Source organism: Cibotium barometz, chromosome 15, assembly GCF_041138505.1.
Source record: "Cibotium barometz isolate CiBa-2024 chromosome 15, ASM4113850v1, whole genome shotgun sequence".
Classification (NCBI taxonomy): Eukaryota; Viridiplantae; Streptophyta; class Polypodiopsida; order Cyatheales; family Cibotiaceae; genus Cibotium; species Cibotium barometz.
The window spans coordinates 60394833-60417848 of NC_141060.1; the positions used below are offsets into that span (position 1 = coordinate 60394833).

The 23016-nt window shown below is 44.7% G+C and overlaps 1 protein-coding gene across 1 annotated transcript in view; it reads right to left on the minus strand.

Annotated features, from left to right (window-relative positions):
* Positions 1-23016, minus strand: part of LOC147631511 (sulfatase and phosphatidylinositolglycan class N domain-containing protein) — a 169651-nt gene that overhangs the window by 49225 nt on the left and 97410 nt on the right. The window contains exon 13 of the mRNA XM_086809907.1: positions 13752-13854. Coding sequence (XP_086666033.1) covers positions 13752-13854 — 103 coding nt within the window. The remainder of the gene's footprint in view (positions 1-13751; positions 13855-23016) is intronic.

Below are 23016 nucleotides of genomic sequence, written 5' to 3' on the forward strand. Positions count from 1 at the left end.
AAGTGATAGGCTGATTCGACTTACGTCCACGACCTTTTAGCAAGTCGGCCATCGGTAGTGTGAGCTGAGAGTACTCCCGCACAGATTTCCAAAGAAAAACAACAAAACCGAGAAAAGAACGAAGTTATTTCACTGTCTGCGGTATAGGCCAGGCCAGAACCTTCTAAACTCGGTCATAATTAATCATCAATCCATCTCTAGTGATCTTGTGTCCCAAGTAGATGATGTCTGTCCTCATGAAAAACTCACATTTGCTTAATTTAGCATATAGTCGATTCTGTCTTAAAATAGTTAAGACAATCATGAGGTATCTAACGTGATCCTCAAGAGTACAACTAAAAATCAAAATATCATCCAGGAACACAACCATAAATTTTCCCAAATGTTCACGAAAAAGATCGTTCATCATTTGTTGGAAAGTTACTGGAGCATTAGTTAACCCAAAAGGTAATACGAGCAACTCGTAATGGCCATACCTAGTCCGAAAGGCGGTTCTTTCGACATGCCTTTCATGAATACGTATCTGGTGATAGCTAGTACGTAAATCTCTTCGTGAAATACTTTGCTCCGGCGGATCGGTCAATCAGATCATCTGATCTAGAGAGAGGATAACGGTTCTTAATTGTCAGCTTGTTCAATCTCTTATAATCTATACACATTCTCCAGGTGTTGTCCTTCTTTCTCCTAAGCAACATAGATGCGCCCCAAGGTGATTTGCTTGGACGGATCTGACCTATCCTCAAATAATCTTCGAGTTGTTTGGCCAACTCATCTTCCTCAACTTGGCTCATCCTGTAAGGTGGAATACTAACAGGGTGAGCACCAAGGACCAAGTCATACGATGATCTACTGCCCTTTCAAGTGGTAAGCTTGATGGCAGTTCCTTAGGAAATACATCTTGAAACAAATCAAGTATCTTCTTTACTTCATTGCTTTCAAACACACTTAGTTCATTAACATCCATAGTAGGTATGAGAAATGAAGAAAGTGGAATCAAGACACAATGGAAAGCAGTATACAAGGAAGAATCCACTATATTTCCAAAATCAATTGTATGTACAAGAAGTCCCAGAGAGGGATGTATACAATCACCTAAGATACTATACTGCGTGTTTCTATGTTCAAAAGAAAAAGTATGACTAGACTAATCTATTTGGACTTGAAAAGTGTTAAACCACTCAATCCCTAATAACAAGTCTACATGCTCTAGATGTATAATATAGCATTCCAGAGTATCTTCGTAGTCCTGAATCCGGATCGGTAGCGTCTCCACCTTTCGAGTTCATACTTGTCGACCCGCAGGTAGGCGTACCTCATAGGTATGATCGCTGGGTGTTGTGTCAAGACCCAATTTCTGCACAAGTTTGTAATTAACAAAGTTGTGTGAGCTGCCAGGGTCTTCTAGAAGAATGTGGATTCTATGGCCATTCACTTCTCCATAAACTCCGAGAAGATCATGCATGCCAAAAATTTTAGAGTTAAAGAGACTATCAAAACATGAACTAGGGCAAGAACGACTAACGGGCGGGCACTCAAGTATGGACGCGCGGGTGTCCAAGTGTGGACGCCCGATGACCGGCCAAGAGCCTATAAAAGGGTGGCCAAGGTTAGTCATTAGTTCATAGAGTCTCGCGTGCCTTTGTGAGAGCTCTATGGTCAGGAGCCTGGATCTAGTGCAGACGTGCACCTGCTTTATGCAGCCAAGGCCGGTAGCAGTCTCGAGGCCCGTGAGGGTAGCTTTGTGGCGGTACGGGACGTCACGAGGTAGAGATTGGTCGGTACGTCCATCTAGTTAGCTCAGCCCGTGGCTCGATGGGGATAACCAAGACTAGTGGGCTTGCCCACGACTGTCAAGGTTGGGAGGTGAGTCAGGCCTGCATCCCCTTCATGTTTGTTTGGTTTGTTTGCAGGTTTCGAGTCTTGTACGAGGAGCGTTCTACGAGGTGATCCTATGGGGTTTTGACAGTGCTATCAGAGCAAGCCTTGAGAACGAGCAAGACGGTAGGTAGAGAGAAAGCGGTCAAAGAAAAGGTATGAGTTCGAGAAGATTGCTGTTTTTTGTGTGCATACTGTTGCTTTTTCAGATTCGGTATGTTTCTTTGCATCGTAAGAACCCATGATGGGGATTATGGTTCTCTATGGGTTGTTTTGCTTTGCAAGATAACTGTGTGAAGCCTGAGGAGTTGCGCAGCTTTTATGAGCGAAGCAGGCGGACAGTTGGGTATGACTGTCGTAGCCTTTATGGCTGTACACGTAGGCAGGCAAGTGGTGATGTGCAGTTGGACTAGTATGCGTAAGCAAGCGCAGGCGGCCAAGTTTGTGCACATGCAATGGCTTTAGGCGCATGCAAGCAGTCAGCGGGCCAGGTAGGTACGCAGGCGGCAACGCCAGGCAAGCGGTAGTAAGCAGTCGGCGCTGGCAAGCCGACGGGTGGCATGAAGGCGGCGATGGAATTAGCGCAAACAAAACGCAGCGTTGAGTTTTCTTTTTTATAGCTTTTCTTTCAGTTTTGCTTACTAAGTGTTTTTTAAAAAAAAGCACAATATACATATATATATATATATATATATATATACATATATATATATATATATATATTACCAAAAAAATAAACACACAAAAGCAAAAGCTAAGTAAGCTTTTGGGGAAGCCTATAAATTTTCCTTAAGCGGGCTTCTTGCCACACATCTCTCAAGCTCTCTAGCACTCTTCCTTGTGGAAGATAAATCTTTTCTCTCATCTTGCCCTCTTCAAGATGTCAACCGAAGAATCCGAGTTGGAGCCCATTCCCGAACGTGAAGGCCTACCAGCTACGGAAGCCACCGATGGCGATCTGTTCGACGATTTTGTTTCAAAATTAGATTTCCAAGAGTTTAAAGTTGCTCTCGAAGCTTCTTTCTCGGAACGTCAAGCACAAATCGCCACGCAGATGCAGGCTTTACAGAATTCCATCTCTTTGTTGACCACTACCCTATCTACTCTTTCGGGTATGGATACTTTGGCATCTACTTTAGTCCCCAATATTACTCCGAAACAGTTTGGGGACGAGCAAAAGCAGCTTACCAAAGAGATAGTGGACACTTGGCTACATAAGTGGCAAGTCCATTTTCAGTTTCATCTATATGACGATGGCAAAAAGATCCAATTAGCAGCAGGTTTCCTCTCATACAAAGCTTTGCTTTGGTGGAAAGAACTCAACCCTAAACCAACGACTTGGGCACAGTTCGAAGAAGTATTCAAGAAAGAATTCCTCAAGAAAGAGAACGACTATGATATTAATGCCCGGTTTGCTGCTTTGACCACGACCTCGCAGAACCTCACTTATGAGGTCTACCTCCAGATTTTTAGGGACTTGCAGATGAAAGCTACGAAGATGGATTCCACAGCTCTTTTGGGTTTCTTTCGTAGCCGGTTTACTCAACTCGTACCGTTTACAGGTTAGAAACAACAAATGCAAAACTTTGGACGAGGCCATTCATTCCGCTCGTATCTATGATGATACAATGGTCTCTTCTAAGTCTAAACCCGTGACCGAGCAGGGGAACAAGCACAAAAGGAAGTTCTCCACACCGATGGCTAGCACGACGGAAGAAAAGTCTACGGACCAACCTTCGAAGAATTTAACTTCGACCCCACCGAAGAAAAAACGTCTCCTTAAGGCTTTGAAGCTCAAGAAGGAGGGACGTTGTTTCATTTGCGAAGAAAAAGGACGTATGGGTAACGAGTGCCCGAAGCAAAAAGGTGCAAAGACCAACGCAGGATCCAAGCCAAAGACAGCTAACCAGTTGTCTTTGACAAGTACGTCAGTTACTGTACTATCCCTAACTCAGCTCGCCGATCAGCTTGCCTAGCTCGAAGCTTTCCCAAACCTCGGAGATACACACTGTGCACAAGACACTAAGTCTTTCTCGGTGATTTCGAGAATGGTAGATTCCTGCATTCCCTAGATGCTGGCCTTTCAACTAAGAGCATCTGCAACTGGGTTATGCTTACCAAGGATGTACTCAATCATTCCTCCAAATTGTTGAAAGATCTGACTCCATCTGGCTTGCCGATCACTCCACTGGAAACTTGACATGGTTTGAAGCCACTCAAGTGCTTGGTGGTCTGTTTTCACTGTGAAAACATGCCCATAAAGGAAAGGCTTCCAATGTTTGAGGATGTGATCACACCCAAAAGCTCTTTGTCATAAACCGAATAATTCTTTTCGGCAACATCCAACTTTCGACTGTAGTAGGCCACGGGTCTATTGTCCTGTTGGAGAACTGCACCTATGGCTACATTGTTGGCATCGGTAATGACCTCAAAAGGTTCATCCCAAGATGCTAACTTCAAAACAGGCACTTCTGAGGCTGCTTTCTAGAGTGCACAAAATGCATCAAGCGCCTTGCCTTTGACTGTGACTTTTTGTCTACGAGTCTTCACTCCCTTGAGCAAGTCAGTGAGAGGTGCTGCAAGGTTGAAAAACTAGTGAACATGAGTGTTGTAGGCTTGGCAAAGATCTACGAAAGAATGGATCTCTTGAGCGGTCCGAGGGATGTCCCAATCCAAGATCTCTTGAACCTTTCAGGGGTCCAAACGAATCCGATCGGAACTGATGATATAACCCAAGTATTGAACCTCGGTAACCCTGAAGATAGACTTTATGGCGTTTATATAGAGCCCATTATCTCGCAAAAGTTGCAAGACTTTCTCCACATCTTTCTCATGCTGTTCCGCACTGGCTGAGAAGACAACTATGTCATCAAGAAATATGAAAACACACTTACCAACAAGGACTGCGAAAATCTTGGACATCATTTTATTGAAGGTTGCGGGTGCATTAGTAAGCCCAAAAGGCATGACTACGAACTCGTAGTGACCGCGCTCTGTCTGGAAGCTGTTTTTGGAATGTGAGCTTCAAAAATGTGGACCTGATGGTAACCACTCTTGAGATCGATCTTAGTAAAAAAAAATTGCAGCGTCTAAACGCTCCAAAATGTACTCAATCCTTGGCATAGGAAACTGATTCTTAATGGTGAGTTTGTTTAATGCCTTGTAGTCTACACAAAGGCGTGCAGACTTGTAATTCTTTTGGACAAACAGGATGGGTGCAATAAATGGTGAGGAAGAAGACTAAACGAATCCATCTCGGACGAGCTCAGATAACTGCTTTTCTAGCTCGCCCTCTAAAGTCTTGGAAAGACGATGGGGGAACCTGCTATGAGGTTCTGATCCAAGGACCAAATCGATATGATGGTTCTTAGGACGGGATAGGGGAAGACTGGGCGGGAGATAATCCCAAAGCATAATGTCCTGATGTCTAGACATGAGGTCTGCTAACGTTGGGACTGGGGATAAAGATGAGATAGCTGCTACCGATAAGGTAGAGACTCTCTCAGTATGAACATAAAGCAATGCTCCTTCCGTTCCCTTGAGGATAGCTCGTCGCGCCTCGAGATGAGAAATCAATGCCGAACGGATACCAAGAATGCTTCTATCCCCACGAGTCATAATGGGCTCAGGAAAACCTTTACAGATAGTAAAAGTGTTCTGCTCCAAATCAAGAATAGACTCAAACTGGCAAAACTAGTGGATTCCTAAGATCATGTCGTACCTCCAAAAAGAGACCAGACGATGAAATCTCGTTGGAATGAGACCTTTTGAACTACAAAGGCAAACTGTTGTGCCTTTTGAGATATGTGGGTGCGGAGACCAAGTGTGAACCCGTCCACATCCAAATAATATGGCACTAATGTACAGCTCATTTTGTTAGCCACAGGGGAGAGAGAGCGTCCTCAAAACTGCCCATGTCAAATAGGACTACAAACTGTCGGCCCTTGGCAGAGCCATAAGCTCGGATGAGACTTTTCTGTGCAGCATCGCTCTCACCCTCTTGCTTAGCATCAAATACCACACACGGCATAAGATACATAGAAGCCAAAAGCTGAACTGTGTTTGTGGTAGTAGGCAAGCTTGGAGGAGCAGGAGATGTTGTGGCACCTGTGGAAGAAGGGGCTTTGGAGGCTTGCTCCGCTTGGCATTTCTAGCAATCCTTCTTACCATGCCCAATGGTATGACAGAAAAAACATCTGTTTTCTAATTGGTATTTCCTTTTCTCCTCTGGAGGAAGATAACCTCCAGTGATGCTTGCTTTAGTCTTTTCCTCATGGATTTTCTTAGGCTTGGACTCCTTATCCTTCTTACCTCCTGAACTACAGCTATTACTATCGTCCTTCTTAGCATCTTTAAAAGATGTGTTACCTTTCCCTAGTTGCACAGCAGATTGTTGCTACTGGAGTTTGGCACTAGACTGCGACGACTGCTTAGGCTTGCCTCCGTTCATCTTCATTTTGAGCCAGAGTCAAATCCCAGTAATATGTGATGGGTTCAAAGTTACGAATTGTGAACCGGATATTAGGATCTAATCCACGAATGAATTGATCCATCTTGGCCTGCTTAAATAACCCTAGTTGTTGTGCTAAAGTTATAACCTTGCTAGAAAACTAAAGCACGGGTGACCCGTTCTGTCTGAGTCCATAGAACTCACCTGCTAGGTTAGTCAAATACTGGGGAGAAATTTAGTCTTTAGGTCATGGACAAATGTATCCTAGCTAAAAGTTGTGACACTTGTGGTCGGATCTATATGAAGACTAGACCAATGCTGCCACCAAGTGACTACCTCACCCGTAAGGTGGGGAGCCGCTACGTGGACTGTATCCAGAGGGTCTGTGATCCTAGCTAAAGGAAAATGAGCATTAAATTGATGAATAAATTGATTAACTACTAAATGATCACACAAGTTCGATTGAGTTCGGATGATGGTAGTCATCGTTTCGCGGGATGCTAGCCGGTGGCACCTGTGGGTGGGGAAACTGGAGAGAGGTGCTCATACCTCAAATATAAGGCCTCCTTTTCCCTTTGGTGTTTGAGTAACATGCGCTCTCAATTGAGCTCTCGTTGGTGCTCCCGAGCGGTGAGTTCAGCCTGACGCCGATCTTCGTCGATCTTGCGTTGGGCTTCCTCATAGTCTCATCTGTCCGCTTTTTCTTCTCACCGTCTGGCTTCATTCTCTCGTCTTTCTTGTTCCTTCTGAAAGAAGAGAGTGACGAAGTCGGGGGTAACTAGAGGAGGGGGTTTTGTTATTGTTGCCTCCAAGAGTTGGAGACACTCCATAAGAAGCTGGTTCTGAGCTCAGAGTAGAGCTATGGTATTTGTGGTAGGTGGAAGAGTAAGGTCTCCTTCCGGGGAGACGTCTTCCTACTGATGTGTACACTCCCTTGTAGACATGTTGCTGAAGTCGGTGGTCATGCCGGAGCGAAGTCTAACCATCCAAGGATGCCTTCACACTAGGATGCACTGTGTGTGGACAAGGTGAATCTGATACCAATGTAACATACAACAGAAGTATTCGTAATTAAGGATCCTGTCACACAAGTTTCACACTGCCTTCTTTATCCTCAGTTTCGCGAGTTTAGCAATCCACTTTCATCACTTTAAACTTTAAGAGATTTAGAGAGAGAGAGAGAGAGAGAGAGAGAGAACTGTACGCCAGATTGGGTCCCAAATTACCCACTGAAGGGCCCCCTCCTATTGCTAGGAGTATTTGCTTTTATTACTTTGAAGAGAATGACTTTGGACTGTAGATAAGCCAAACGCAATATCTCTGAAAGACCAACGGTCGGGCTGATCTGTACAAGGCTGTAGAAGCACCAATGATGACCGATCTCAAGCCTATGCACTCTTCCCAATGGAATGTAAGAAGGCTGCTAGTCTGAGGCTGAGATATGGGCTGTTTGGGACTGTTTCTAGGCTGTGTATGAATGCTGTAAATGAATGAATGCGTGCGTTTTACCTTCACCGGTTGGCTGTAGCAAAACGACAAAGGGATGAATGCTGAAAACTGTTTGTATAACGTAACGTTTCCTGAGGGCTGAATGCTGTAGGCTGCTGTGTTTTGCCAATGGAGGGTTGGATGCTCCTAGGGCTGAAGGATGGATCGTTTGCTGAAAACGCTGAAGAATGTTGAGGTCTATGGTCTCTAGGCTGAATCACTGACGCGCCTACTGCTGATTGTTGAGATCCCTGATGTATGAATGCAAGATGCTATTTATAGGAGTGCTAAGGGCTGGTCGGTTGGCTGTAGGGCTGGCCAACTGGTTCCCTAATGCTACACGACTGAATATTATGTATAAAATAGGTTATTGATGGTATTAAATGCTCGTAAATACTAAATAAATACTATAAAATATGGAAAAATTACCAAGGTAAAGTTCTGAGGCTTTTGCAATGGTCTAGATGGCCTAAATGCATATGTGATGAACACTATGCAAAAATGCGCACATGTCTTGATGCAAAATCTAAGGCTTCTATAACATCTATATGTATGAATGATTCTCTCCAAGTGGGTTAAGGGACTTTAATCGACGACACTAAGGTTGAGGAATGACCTACGTAGCTCGTGCCTAACATATCTTGGACTGAGGATTACAATGGGGTCATGGCGTACGACAAATATCAAATCCTAAAGGGTTCTAATACTGTACGATATTACACTGATGATGTGCCTTCTTGTCACCATGCACTACAATGCAGCGTGCATGTGATACTACCAACAGCCTTTTTGCCGAAAGGCAAGTCCACTTAATCCCAAGTGCCATTTTTTCAAAATGGAATCATATTCTTGCAACATGGCGTTCATCCAATGATGATCCACATGTGCTTCCTCAAAGGAAACAGGTTCCTCATTATTGTAAGTAGAAGCAATGAGAGCATGATCCACAAAATGCCGAAATGTATCGCGACAACTAGCATGTGTTCACCCTGCCAAAGACGCCAGTACATTGCTGTCCCACAAGGTTTGCAACAGCCAACAAGGCACCGATTTAGCTTTCTGAATTGCTGCCTCTCTTCTTCCATTGTATCATCAATGCTGGCCTGATCAATGGGTGCAACATTTGGCATAGCTGGTTGCTTATTTCTAGCCTCTATGGGCTCGTTTCCAGTAGATATGGGCCGATTGCCAACCATAGGTTAAGTGTCCATATGCAGAACACCCGGTATGAGTGTTTTGTACAAGCGGAGAAGAGAATCAAAGAGCTCCTACGAGCCAACAGATGGCTGTTTTTTGCATTCAAGAAAGGGCTGAGATGAATTTTCCACAAAGACCATGTCTCAACTAACCATAATCCGTTGAGAAGCCCGATGATAGAGACGGTACCTGTTACTCTCTGCACTAAAGCCCACAAAAATACATTTCACTACCTTGTCATCAAGCTTGGTACGGTGTTGCTCAAGCACAAGAGCATAAGACAAGCAACCAAAGACACGCATATCAGCCACAGAAGGCTTTCTATCATGCCAAGCTTGGTAAGGAGTGATAGTGTTCCAAGGCTTTGGTTGGACACCTGCTAAGTTCACATGTTGCACACATAACAGCTTCCATCCACAAACTTTGGCCTTTAACCATACATCGTGCCATCTCCATGAGAGACCTATCCTTTCTCTCTGATGCAACATTTTGTTGTGGTGTATACGGCATCGTGCATTGCTGATGAATGCCCCTTTCCGGCAAGTATGCATTAAACTCTTTTGACATGTACTCCCCCCCTAAGGGTCTTCATTTTTCAGCATGTCACATTTTCAGCCATGTGCTGAAAGTGCCTAAAGCACATAAACACCTCTAATTTTGCCTTCATACCATAGAACCAGCTGAATCTAAAAAGGTCATCAATGAACATGACAAGGTAGAGGCATCCTCCAATAGATACATCACTAAATATAAGCTGTAGTTTCCAGGCAGCCCTCAATGAATCATCTTTGCAGAATGATACGTGATGCATTTTGCCCAATATGTAACCCTCATAGACATGCTTGACGGGTGCATCAAGTGGTAGCAAAGCTGAAACCATGTCATGCCTTTGAGGGCATAGCAGACTACCAATGTTTAGGAGACCAAACCGAGCATGCCATAGCTTAGCATCTGTCATCCTAGATGTGGCAACAACTGCAAGTGCATCATGTGAAACTTTTTCATATACATCAAGCCTGTGAAACCATGACATAAAGTGCCAAATGCAACTATGATATTTCCATCACTGCAATCATGTACATTACATCTGTTATCAACAAAATGGACAACTAGGCCGGACCCAACAATGGCCAAAACTGACAGGAGATTCTACTTGATCCCTGGTACATATAATGCATTTGAGAGCATGATTCTCTCACCATTTGCGGCAGTGAGCACAACCTTCCCAACTACGACAGCATAAGTAGAGTTGTTGGCACATGTAACACTACCCCCCTTGGGTGCATCTCCCAATGAGATAAATAAATGGTGTTGTGACGTAATGCGCTTGCTAGCACCACTATCAAAGTACCATACATGGAAATCTGCCACTGATAAGCATGCATCATGTAAAGAAGGGTCATGGCTACACTAAACCTCGAATGCCCGATTGTCTTGAGCATAGTTAGTTGTTTCTTTCTTTTCAGCACTTGGTGGTGTCGATGCATTAGCCAAAGGCCATCCGAAGTCTTTCTTCTCCTTTCCTTAGCAAGCCTCTTCCTACATTCATTGATGTATTGACCTGACTTGCGGCAATAATTGCATTTGTCCTTCTTCTTGGGCCCTTTATCTTCATCTTTGTCAGAAGAGGTAACTGATCCATCTATTGGCTTATAGCCACTGGCACCAGCTACTTTGTCTTTGTCTTTGTCTTTGCCATACACAACAAAAGCCTCATCCCCAGTCCTCTTTCACGAGTAAGCACACCAACTCATCAAAAGAGAACACGTTGGATTGCCCTTCATAAGCAACTTGAGTGTCACGGAAAAACTATCATTAAAGTAATGCATTGAGGATAGAAGAGACAAAGAGAAGGATCTGGCATGATCTTATCAGTGTTTGCAAGCTGCCCTCGAAGGTCTTTCACCTTCATTAGGTACTCATCCATAGAACCATTCTCATTCGTATTTATTATGTCCAACTACTTCTTCAAGTAGGTAAAAAGTGCCTCGTTGTGCACCTGATGAAGTGTTGCAAGGGCATCCCACGCTAACTTAGCAGTGACACATGAGCAGATATGAAGAATGATACTCCTCTTCACTGAAAGGGCAATGAGTGCATGGGCCAGTGTGCCCCTAGCATCCCACCGTCTCACTGATCCTCAAAAGGACGTGTGGGTGTCTGAACCACACACAGTCCAAAAGTAGTTGTGTTACTTGTAGCAGTAGGAGCAGCTAGTTGTTGCAATTGGTGAGAATTTACAAGCCTCTTCACCAGAAATCATGACCCATAGGGCTTTGGCAACCAACAAGTGCCTCATCATGTATGCCCACAATGGGTAATTTGTCCCATCCAACTTGTCCTAGTCAGTAAGCCTGCCATATACATCATTGCCTGCCATAATAACTTGCAAAAAATTGTGTCCCACACATTGCAAAGCCAATGTCCACTGAATGCAACCTGATGTGCTGCTAGGTGGCCCTCTGATGGCTGAAACTTGCAATGTAATAAAAATGCAAGTGTAGGGATAGAGCTTACGCATCAGTTGTCAATTTCAGAGGTGAGGTGTCTGAGGTCAATTTTGCAAATACCCCCAAATCTGTTTCTGCATAATAGCTTTAATTGCCCGATTTAGTTCAAAATTTGATAAAGGCCCAATCTGTGTTGAAACCCTAATCTGTGCGCTATAGAAATTATTTACCAAGTACAAGCAGGTACTGCAAGTACAAGCACAAGGTACACACATGCATGAGCACATACAATCAGATGCAAGTATGAAGCCACGCATGTGTACGACATGTACAGGCTTCGCGTGTGTGCTGACTTTACGGCAGTGGAGATGTACGAGCGAGAAATGAATTAGATTAGCATCAACCTGAAGCTCTGATACCAAATGGGGAACAAGCACGTTAGGGTTGGCAGAAGCAAGACACTTACAGTAGAGCTCCAACAAAGTGAGAGTGTGCCGCACAACTTGATGATGATTACCAAGTAGAATGAGTGGTACAAGGTACAAAGGACAAGTATACCCCAGATGTTGGGTGTACAAAAGCACGAGAGAAAAGACTTCCTAGAGTGCCCCACCTACTCCTATAGTGTTCACACACCATTGCCCATGACAAAGATGTCTACATCGCACATGTATAAGGCCGAATTTTCAAAACTCAAGGAAATGTCATAGGACGTGTCTCAAGGGCAAGGTTAGACACAATGCATGAGAGACAGAGAAAAAAGAAAGAAAACGTCTTCAAAAGATCCAAAGGGTCTATGAGACCAAAAGCGATACTAGAGTTCCATGTGGCACTGGGTCATGGAAAAAGACTAACGAAACTGAAAGAAAACTCATACGAAAAGATAGACGAGCTGTATGCCTATCTCATGATTCATCTTCATCATCATCATCGGCATGGTGTGCACTGGGAGATCAAGTTCACAGAGTTGGCAGTAGATGCTGTCATGATACACATCATCGAGGCCATGGTGGAAGCGGAACTGTGTAGTGAGAGACAAATGTGGCTGGCAGTGTGGTGGGGAAGGTGCCAGATATGGTGAAGGAGACAGAGGTATGGTCGGCTCCGAGTGGAGGGGTGGGATGATGAAGTCGTGAATGGGAGTAGCCAAAGACACAGACCCCATCAAATAGTCCACTGTACTACAGCCTCCACCATATGAGAAGTAGGAGGAGAGCCATCTATCAATCCCATCATATCCCATGTCAAGGAAGTACCTGCCAAAAGCTATACCATAACCTAGGTCCTGTGCTGTCCTCTGCATGCCTGTGTCCCGTGGGTCTAGCTTGTGTACCACCGTGTCCAGTGGGTCTAGCTCGTGTACCAACACAGGGTCTCCAAAATCCAGTAAATGAATCTGGTGGCTCTCCATCCCTGCATTAAAATCCCCTTGTAGAAGAGTATCGCCCAATCTGGAATACTCCATGACGAATAAGTGCAGTAGTAATCAAGTCGATCTGTGTGCCTTCTTGTTACAACTTCCTAAAAATGGAATTTTGCAAAGGAGTTAAGTACATTATGTTTACAATTAGTGCGTCTTGCACCTATTCAATCCATCCAAGCACTTCTCAAAAATACATTTGTGTGATCCATCAGTGCTTGAGTACTCTGAAAGCATCACAAGTTTAAACAACAGCAAGGACATTCTCTAAATTATACGATCATATTGGTCAAATACCAGATTGATTGTAGATCCTTGCTCACTATAACCTTATCTAAGTGGAAAATCTAGAGGAAGCCATAAAAACTTAAGATACTGTCCCCAGTGAGTTGGTCTAGCCGTAAGCCGCCGATCCTTGTAGCCCAAGGGCATGAGTTCCAATCCCAAGGCCCACAAATGAAATTGTGCACTGAGAAAGAAAAAAATTCTCACCCACGAGTATAGCTTACCACCGTCACACTCTGACTGGTCAAGTTACATTCTGGCTGGTCAAGTGTGGTGGCCTAGCACGGAGGGAAGATTCCTTGCCTACAAGAAAGATAGCAGCTAATTTCTAATGGCTAAAACCAAACCACATGCAACATGGATGGGGTCAATGCCAGTCTGACTTTGATGGAATAGATGCCACTCACTCATAGCCCCTCAGACCAAATGGGACACAATGAACAGAAACTGGCCACTATAAAATCCATTGCCTTCAATTTCCCCCCCCAAAAGAAACATGAAATTCAACACAATTGCATGCAATATACTCTGTAGAAAAAAAAAATGGAAATGATAGTAGATATACCACAGAAAGTTGCAGTCTTACCCTATTGAAAGAAGCAGAAATGGTGGAGCAAAACCTAAAAAGACTGACGTTAGTCTGCCTAAAATCTCCGGAGGTGACAATGATGGCAAGATAATGGATATTCCTGTTGCACACAACTGTGTCAATTTGTTGTGGATCTTGGGAAGAATTATACTTTCACAAACTGTGTCAATTTGTTGTGGATCTTGGGAAGAATTATACTTTCACATAATTATTTAAAAAGAGTGCAGTTCTTGAAGGGTTTGAAGCACCATCACTAAATCTACACACATTACAAGCAAGTCCAATTTATAAATAGGCTAAAGATCCATTTTCTTGCTATATTAGCACATCACAAATTTGTAAACATAACTCTGTAGGAGATGCATACAGCAACTTACTACAACAAAGTACTAGAAGATAATATGGGCAGGTGATTGCTTAACTAGGGCCTGGCCATGTCTGCAACTGCTACTTTCCTAGGACTGCAAATTCACTCTCTATAATAGTGATGGTGTTACAAAGGTGGCTGAGAATCTCATCTTTTCAAGGCGTGAGCATGCACCGAGGGGGGGGGGGGGGGGGGTGGTTGTCGTTGCATGAGTGTGTGTGTGTGGGTTCATCACCCGAACACTGCTGCTTGCAAATGTTGCGCATGACCTTGGATATGCCAGTGATTCAGATGCTATGGTTAATGTTGAGCATGGCTATGCCAGGAGCCAGGCAGCCATGTTAGTGGAAACTTACGAGCCATTGCTCCCATCACGAAATATGTAAATATGTAAATACCACTTAGATGTTTGACATAATGTACAAGGCCTCTGTCAAATAAATAAATGGAAACTGATTTGGGCTTTACATACATAGAACTCAGCCGCACATAGTTTACTTGCAAGAACACAACCAGCATTCCTTTGCTGGGAAGGAAGGTTGCTTTGCAGGTTTTCGTATCTTTTATGCTAGTAATCATGCTTTTTTTGGCGCTACCATTTTGGTTAGGCATGAGCTACAGCCTCAACTCGCCTATAATGGTCCTCAAGGCAGATGGATTCGATGTATGGTGCATGGTGAAATATTTTAGTTTGCAACTGTATATGCTTCGCGAGCATCTACAATCCGAGCTCAAATGTGGCAACAATTGCAAGCATATCCATGGGTTACAAATGCTTTTTTTATGTGGTGACTTCAATAATTCTCCAAACTATGAAGGCAATAGCTCTCACAGATCACACAAGATTGCTTTTGACAAACAGACATGGCAAAATGTACTTCGAAGCACGAAAGCGTGTGACTTGTGGAAGCATCTAATACCTACCCAAAAAGGAAATACCTTCCATGACAATGCAGTCAATGACTATTGGGCCAGATTGGATCGATGGTATATGCTAAATGCAGATCAGTTTGATGCCTTTACTTGCACTATGTCCATAGACTTCTCTATGCAAACTTCAGATCATTTCCCTTTATGGATGACTTTGTATTTTGGCATCACTACACATGATGTACCTTTGCCTCACAAGAAATTGCTTATGGTTAATAACAGCTACATGACACATCAACAATTCAAAGTTTTGGTGGAGGCTGAGATTCAGCCTATAAAGCTTCACATGCAAATAGATGTAGATCTGGTGTGGCACAAATTTTGGCAATCAAACCCCAAGATGTTATTCGAAAATATCAGCAATGGTATATGGGCATTGAAAGGCAGAATGTGTTGAATGCAAAATCAACAATACTAGTCAGTATAGGAGATTGGATGCTCAAGAGCTAGATAATTTTCTAGAGGCCCAAAATTGTCTGAAACGCAATGACGCCAAGAAACTTCAAAAATGGCAAATTAGGGCAAAACAAAAACCTCTCAAGGATAAAGGTTGCTCTTCAAAGGCCTCCTTTGGTGTGATCCTGCAAACATAGAGGAGACTCTTGGTACCCCGTTTTTTGCATACACCGCTCGGCTTGGCCGTAGGATCCAAATGCCCAAGGTCGAGGGCACTCTGGCGACAACAGGACACTAGTAGTCTCAAGGCCCCTCATCACATTTTCTCTCAAATTTTTGGAAGAGGCTCTAGGACAGTTTTCGAACTCAGAAGATCACTCTCTTTTTGTGGTTGCTGGCACATAGGAGTTTGGCGATTGGTATGTCGTTGGCGGTAGACCAGAAGCATGTCCGAGATGTGGCCACCCCCATGAGTCTCAACAACATTGTCTTTGGAATTGCCCAAAGGCTTAGTGGGGTTGGTTTCTCTACATCTTCACTGTGGTCAGGGCCTCTTCCCGTATTAGTACATGAGGCACTCTCGCTTGGGCCACTGAGGCTAAGGTTGTCATGGCTTATGAGGAGGAAGGTGGGGGGCAAGCCCTTCAGCTCTCTCACCTTCACACTTCGATAGTGCCAATCCCAGCCCCATCCACTGGTCACTGGACTCCTGGTTCGTGCCAGAGATGGCAGATTTGTAGCAGCATTACTGCATGGCACATTTGGAGAGCTCGATGCAACGAAGTCATCGAAGGCACCTACACTGCGCCTGTGAAGTCCATCACGAGCATCTGTCTCAACATCATTCATACCCTCCGCGGCCAATGGGGGAAGCTTCAGGGTCGTTCTGACCGTATGTGGAGGCCTCACGAAGCCTTCCTGAAGCTGTGGCGACCTTGCCCTTTTCTCTCAGATAGCGGTGGTGAACCCACTTCGCACTACATACCACCTGTAGAGTTATTCCCTCCCCCACCCCTTGTATGAGATAGCCTTCTCCTCATAGAGCGGCCATCCGGAGGATAAGTGCATCCTTCCTCCCCTTTTGATCTTTGGTCCTCGCTCCGTACATGGAGGCGAGTTTGTATTTAGCCCTTCGAGGCTGTTTTTTTGTTAACTAATAGAAGGATCTTGTTTCCAAGAAAAAACAAAAAAACAAACCTCTTTGTTGGTGGAAGGCCTCTTTGACCACACTTTGGAAGAGCAAAATGGCTCTCAAATGACTTTTCTAGTGGAGATGCATTGTGGATACACTCCCGGTTGGCACCTTCTTATCCAAGAGAAATATTGCACCTGCCTCTTGCAAGAGGTGTTCTCATCGCCAAGAGACAGTTATTCATTTGTTATGGGAATGCCACTATTCTTGTACTCTCCTCGACAGACTGTCAGGGCACTTGAGAGTGCGATTTCTCGACAACAACTTGGGAAATTCTTTTGGATGTTCGGCTGCCTTTCTTTGCCTTTGCTAGATTACACAATCTTCCTTTTCGGGACTAGATACTGGGTTTTGTGGACAATCTACGATGCACGAAATCAGCTGATTTTCTCCCATGAGGAGATCTTCAATTTTTTCAGGAGGTCTCGTTACCTTTCACTCCGAGACTCTTTTGACCTCGGAGATCTTTCCTTTCAGCAGCTGGAAGTGCTTTTCCATTGTTTATGCTATCTAAGTAGTAGTTGTCCCACCTTGGGACAGCTATGAATGTACGATACAATCCTTAATGAATCAGTGCTTTCACAAAAAAGTGTGTGGGTTCATCGTCTACTTCTATTGGAGTTTCAGCCATCTTCTATTCCTATTGTGCTAAGTTGGACATCGCATGTTCCTGCCAACCAGCGGGGTGTCAACTGTCTTTGCTGAGGGCTATCGTCCGTTATTGCAAAGGGCTAGTGCTGCCGCCATCTATACCTGCTAGACATCCTTTTCTCTTGATTGTCTTTGCTAAGGGCGATCGCCTTACTGCAAAGGGTTGCCGCCTGCCTACTGTCTCTTACCGGCCGTCACCTCTTCTTGTTCATTGATGTTGTCTTTGCTTTCTGCTCAACCTTGTGTGTGTGCGTGTGTGTGTGTGTGGAAAGAGCATCAGCCAATAGGTAACGCGCAGTGCCATCCTCATAGAGCCAATAAACCACATTCTACATTTTCGGCCCAAGCCCCAATCGAGCCATGACTGTAGCAATGAAGTCCCAACGAACTGTGTCAAAAGCATTTTTCAATATCCACCTGCATAATGAGAACATCCTCATCTGTGTATTTGGAATATTCAATGCCTATAGCAATATTATCCATGATCTGCCTATGTGGGACAAATCCATATCGAGCTGGATGCAACCCACGATGGAGAAGATGTGACAATCTAATAGCCAGCATTCATGGTGTATCAACATAGCTACACCAAAAAAGGTATGAGAGGCTGCATAAAAGATACGAAATCCCGCAAAGTAGCCTTCCCTGCCTGCCAAAGAGTGCTGGTTGTGTTCTTGTAAACAAACAATATGCCGCTTAGTCGTATTTATGTAATCCCAAAGTAGCCTCCCAAAGACCTTGGACATTGTAAGTAACACATTTGACCGGTATATACATATATACAAGAGAGAGAATGCTAATAGATCAAGCCTCAACCTACATGACAGCACCAGGCAGCGACAAGGCAGTCTGTACATCCACAGCATGTACATCCTTAATCATACAATCTAGAGCAGAAGAGTGTCAGACGAAATGACAGGCATAGAAGTCTGAGACAATGGATCAGCACAAACTGCGGCCGACCAAATCCGAACTCCTCCAAAACCATCAACTCCCAGAACATCCTTTGAGGAAAAGGCTGTCTCTGTCCAATTGCCACTGGCCATGGCTTTGGGCCTAATTGTCTTCTTAGGAATCTGCCAATTCAATGAAGTGCCTTTACCACCCCCCCCCCCCCCCCCTGTACAGGGGCTTTCACCCCAATTTGCTACGACTGTCCATATCCTCAACCGTTCTCTGACGACTTCAGTACCAAACATGACTCCCTTTGAGGCCTATTTTCACAGGAAACCATAAGTCTCCCATTTTTGTGTGTTTGGGAGTGATGCATATGTTCACATTCCAAAGAAGCAGAGGGAGAAGCTTGACTCAAAGTCCCAAAAGCTTGTTTTTGTGGGATATAACTCTCTTTCCAAGGGATACAGGTTGTATGATCCAGAGAGGAACGAGGCCGTCGTCAGAAGAGATGTGGTTTTTGATGACCATGTTCCAGATTCCACTGTTAATGAGCCGCCACTTCTTGGAGACCCAAATGATTCTGATGATGATTGCCAGTCGATTGTTCCAACTAGATAGTCTCAGTCAGTTGAGGAGGTTGAGCCCACGGCAAGAGATGAGCCCCCGCAGTAGAAGCTAGAGGCTCCGCGTTCTGTTCAAGTACCCATGTGGTTGGTAGACACCCTTCAGGAGTCAGGTGTTACAGAGCTTCCCTCCGAATGGACCACAGAGGACGGACCTCGAAGATCGCATAGAGTTCTTGACAAAAGTCATTCAAAGGAGCTCTTACACGTAAACTATGCTTTGATGTCTCGTATCATGCGGGACAAAGAGCCCACTTCCGTCAAGGAAGCCCTTGCACAGGATACTTGGAGGAAAGCCATACAAGTGGAACTAGATGCCATAGAGAAGAATAAAACTTAGGAGTTGGTTCTGAGGCCATCGAAACGGTCTATCATTGGTGTCAAGTGGGTCTTTAAGACCAAGTATACGTCAAATGGGTCGGTGGACAAACACAAAGCCAAACTTGTGGCTAAGGGTTATGCTCAGCGGTTTGGCATCGACTATGAGGAACCTTTGCACTGACAGCGAGGATACCATGATTCAGACCATTCTTACCCTTGCTTCTTCTCAGCAGTGGCCCGTATTTCAGATGGATGTGAAATCTATGTTCCTTAATGGTGACTTGCAGGAGGAGGTGTATGTTGAGCAGCCTCCAAGCTTTGAGGTTCCAGGATCAATGGGGATGGTTTACACGTTGCGGAAAACCTTATATGGTCTTAAGCAGGCTCCCAGGGCTTGGAATCAAAAGATTGATTCCTTCTTTCTACGTACTGTATTTCAAAGATCAGTTGGAGTTCCTAACTTGTATATCTTTCGAGAACACGGCATGGTCACGTTGATCATCCTTTATGTGGATGACCTCATTCTCACTGGCGGTCATGTAGAGCACATTGCAGTGACGAAGGCTGCCTTGTCAAAAGAGTTTGAGATGACCGATTTAGGCTTTCTCCACTTCTTCTTGGGATTGGAGATCTCGCAAACCCAAAGGGGGTTCATTGTCTCTCAGCAATGGTATGTCCATGAGTTACTTGAGGCCTTTGGGATGGAGAACTGCAAGCCTATCACGTCACCGATGGACCCGAACAAGAAGCTTACCGTGAATGATCCTTGTGAGCCAACTGATGCCTCTCTGTACCGGAAGCTGGTTGGTTCATTGATCTGGTTGCTGAACACCAAATTGGACTTGAGCTTTCCTGTGGGGCTGTTGAGCTCGTTTATGCAGACGCCGTTGAAGTCTCACTAGGACACAGGATTGTGGATCTTGCGGTATCTACAAGGTACGAAGGATCTTGGACTCTTCTATGCCACTGGAGGTGAAATGAAGGACCGAGTTCGATTCCAAGGTTGGAGTGACTCAGATTAGGGAGGAGATCCAGACACGAGGAGATCTACATCAGGCTACAGTTTTACCCTCGGCTCAAGAGCTGTTTCATGGAGCAACAAGAGGCAACCAACTATTGCCTTGTCGTCTACAGAGGCAGAGTACCAGGTTGCTTGCGAGGTTGTGTGGCTACGAGGGTTGCTTGGCGAGATTGGGTTTCCACAGAAGGAGCCCACGGTCATCCAGTGCCATAACCAGAGCTGTATCGCTATTGCTTGGAACCTGATCTTCCATGCCCGGACCAAGCACATAGAGATACAATATCACTTTGTTCGTTAGAAGTTCTTGGCTGGTGACATCTTGCTTCTTTATTGTTCAACGGAGGACAATGCAACGGACCTCTTCACGAAGTCTCTACCTCAGGCTATGCTCCGGTGGCACTCAAGCTCACTGGGGTTGGTTCCACATCCAGGAGCTGAGAGGGGGTGTTAGCAGTCATCTCCTGTCTGTACACTATGTCAGGGCCTCTGTTGTGGGTGTGCCCGCCCGTTCTAGTGTCTTCCCATTTTTCCTCACTCTCCATGTATTTTTCCCTATTTTCTAGAGGTGTGTTTGAGCTGTCAGCTGCCTTCAAGTGCTGCCCGACTCCTCTGGTGCTACCCGACCTGTCCCTCAGTGCTAGCCAACTGCATGTATTATGGCCAACTAAGCTTTTTGCTGGTCGTGAGCAATCAAGGCTGTCGTCGACTGTTTATGGGTTGGTCGACCAACAGCCTTGGGCCATACAAAATGGCCCCTTGCCCCCACACTCCACATTGTACCAAGTCCAAAGTCCAAGCCTCAAGGTGACATGGAAATAGTAAGGAGATATCATGCATGCTACTGCTAGTGCTGAGTGATGCCTTGAAGGAGACTATCATCTATGTCATCCAAGAAAGCCATATCATCAAGACCAACATCTGCAGCATCCAAATCTTCAACCCCATCCTAACCAGGATCTGCAAGTCCATGTGTCTCCTCATCATCCGAGGACTCCTCATCGAGCAATATAAACTTCTCTAGTTTGGGAGAAGCCATATCACCAAGCAAGCGCAAATTAGCATTACAAAAAATCAAGTCATTGACTTGTTTTGTCCCAAATTTGTTCCTCTTCTTGGATGCAACATGGCCGAACACACTCCATAGTTGCTCCATCGGAGAGGAGCTTGCACCTTGAGACAAGATCCTTACTACCAATGATTGAAGCTCTGGTGTACGAGCCCCATAATCCTCCCACCATAAAGCAACCCCTATCTTAAACATGTCTCTCTGTGCATCAGCCGATCCAAACCTTCCCAACTTGCTGCGATAAAATCCAAGTTGGTCTTTCACCAACCTTCGTTTATCTGCATCACGAACCTGCCTAGAAAGCACTATCTCCCAACCATCCATCACCTCATCATCGGCCTCTTCTCCACATCCTTGGAACTCGGGATCCAAGACATACACAACAGCATGCATAGGAGAATGATAACCATTCCATCGTGCTTCACATAATTCTCAAACCTCTGCATATTTCTCATCAGACAAGTCCATTTCCCCTATTTTCTCGATCATTCGGTGAGCCCCCTCATAAACCTGGCCAATGCATGGCTCCCGTCCATCTGCAATCCACATCAAGCGCATGATAGGCTTCATCACAGCATTGATAGTGTTGACTTCATCCCAAAGTCTTGTATGGTTCTTGCAACCTCCATGCCGGCTCTTGACCGAGAAATAGCCCATCCCATCCACTCATTGCATACAACCAATCAAAGGCAAGTGCACTTTGGATAACCTTTTCATCATGAGAAAGTTATAACCAAAGCGTGTCTCTGAGCACTTTAAGAGATCCTTTTTGGACGATCTCTTGCGGAATTCATTCAAAATAAACATATGGTTTTGAATGAAGCTTATTATCTCCTTGCCTTTTTGAATGTGTGGATCAACCCATAGCAAGCTGCCAACATCCTTCAGTAAGTTGCTCAAACAATGAGCAAAGCATGGACTAAATGTGATGCGGATACCTGTCTTCAAGCTTTAGACTAGCTACTCTATTTGTTGCCTCACCATCAGCTAAGAACTGAATAACATGCTGTGGATCAACTTTCTCAATACCTTGGGCCCACTCTTCCACAAGCTGATCTGCAGTTTTTCCAATCCCATAAGCATCATGTGAGGAAATGAATTGCATTCTTTCTGGAGAATAAGTAACCGTGCCATGAATGGACCTTTTTCGAGTATCACTCCAGCCATCTGCAATAACTGACACACCATTCTTTGCCCAACTTTCATGCACAAATTCTAAAGCACATTCAATTGCAGCTTTCTCCTTTTGCAACAAGGTGGTGCGTAGTGTCTCATACAAAGGAGACTTGTATGTAGGGCCGTACCGTGCAATCTCCTGGACCATTTCAATGAAATATGGAGACTTGGCAACATTGAATGCTACATGATCATGATAAAAGAACCTTGCAACAGCTGCACCTACCCTCTCTTTCTTGCAGGGATCCCAAGTTGCTTCCAAGGTTTGCTGCTTGCCGGAGCTTGCACCCATAGGCAACGAATCCTAGGAAAATGCAAAGCTCCCAAGTCCTCCATACTGTTGTCCATCTCCCAAGTGTACATCTTCCCCATGTCTATTGAAGTAGGATGCATCAATTGCCGATTTCTTTCATGCACATGCTTTCTCCTCTTCACTTGGGTACTATGCCGAAAGCTCTCTACGCATTTCAGGTGTTGTCCCTGGGCATCTGTTCGCTTGTGCTTTTTCATTATTTACATGGCATAGATGTGCTCTCACACGGTTTTCTCCTCCTGACTTCTCTTTGTTACATTGCCTGCATTTCCATCATGTTGTACCTCCCTTTGATGAATACCGTTCTAG